General features: G+C 33.9%; 1 protein-coding gene across 1 annotated transcript in view; it reads left to right on the top strand.

The window, feature by feature from the left end:
* The window catches only part of LOC119591515 (ras-related protein Rab-34-like), a 15,878-nt gene that overhangs the window by 7,566 nt on the left and 7,496 nt on the right, over positions 1-816 (top strand). Inside the window, exon 8 of the mRNA XM_037940265.1 lies at positions 241-321. Coding sequence (XP_037796193.1) covers positions 241-317 — 77 coding nt within the window. The 3' untranslated portion in view covers positions 318-321. The remainder of the gene's footprint in view (positions 1-240; positions 322-816) is intronic.

Genomic DNA, 816 nt, shown 5'->3' with positions numbered 1-816 from the left:
GTGTGTGTGTGTGTTTTAATTTCTGTAATAAGAGTAAAACATGCCTTTTTATATTGGTCTGACTCATCAGTAAATATGTAGTGTGGAAGAGGACTAAAGACCCTAGTTAGCTATGTGTCTGAGGTTGTGATATAATGCACATATTACATAGAGGTAATATGTGCACACTATTATGTGTTGAGCAGTTATATAATGATTTTTAATGATAGTATGTATCATTAAATTGGTCCATAATTTCAGAAATAGGTGAACGGCTGGATGATACATATGAGACAGCTAAGAAGTCGAAGTGTGCTTCAGGGCACTGCAACAAGTGATAAGGTGTGGAATGGTAATTATTCTCACAATGACAATTTTGTCATGTGAAACCTATATTGCAAAATGGTTTACTCCAAATGCTAGATTGTCCTTTAGTAAAAGAATTACTGATAATTTTACAAAATATACTAATATCTATTATGTAACATACATACAAACACATACAGATAAATATTTTATAAGTTATTACTAGTATATCAGAATAACAAGCTTCCTGAAGTATGGTGCTGTCCAATGAATAACACAATGAAAGAAGCACAACGTTTTTTACTTCATTTTTTGACTACTTCACTTCCATATGTGTGCATATAGCTGGCTCTTCGTAAATCACATCAAGTGACGGGTATGGAATCAGCGAGCTAGTGCTACCTCATGGGTAATTTATAGGTATATTAGAATGCGACTGGTTGTGGAAGGTTGACCAGGGTTGTGTCTGAAATTAACAGTTTTATAAGGCCAGCTTTTCTTTAGAAGGCTATGTGATTTTTAAGGTTGCTG

This window comes from Penaeus monodon, chromosome 28, assembly GCF_015228065.2.
Source record: "Penaeus monodon isolate SGIC_2016 chromosome 28, NSTDA_Pmon_1, whole genome shotgun sequence".
In the NCBI taxonomy this organism is placed as follows: domain Eukaryota; kingdom Metazoa; phylum Arthropoda; class Malacostraca; order Decapoda; family Penaeidae; genus Penaeus; species Penaeus monodon.
The sequence above is the reverse complement of the archived record's forward strand: the minus strand, read 5'-3'. Positions and strand labels throughout refer to the sequence as shown.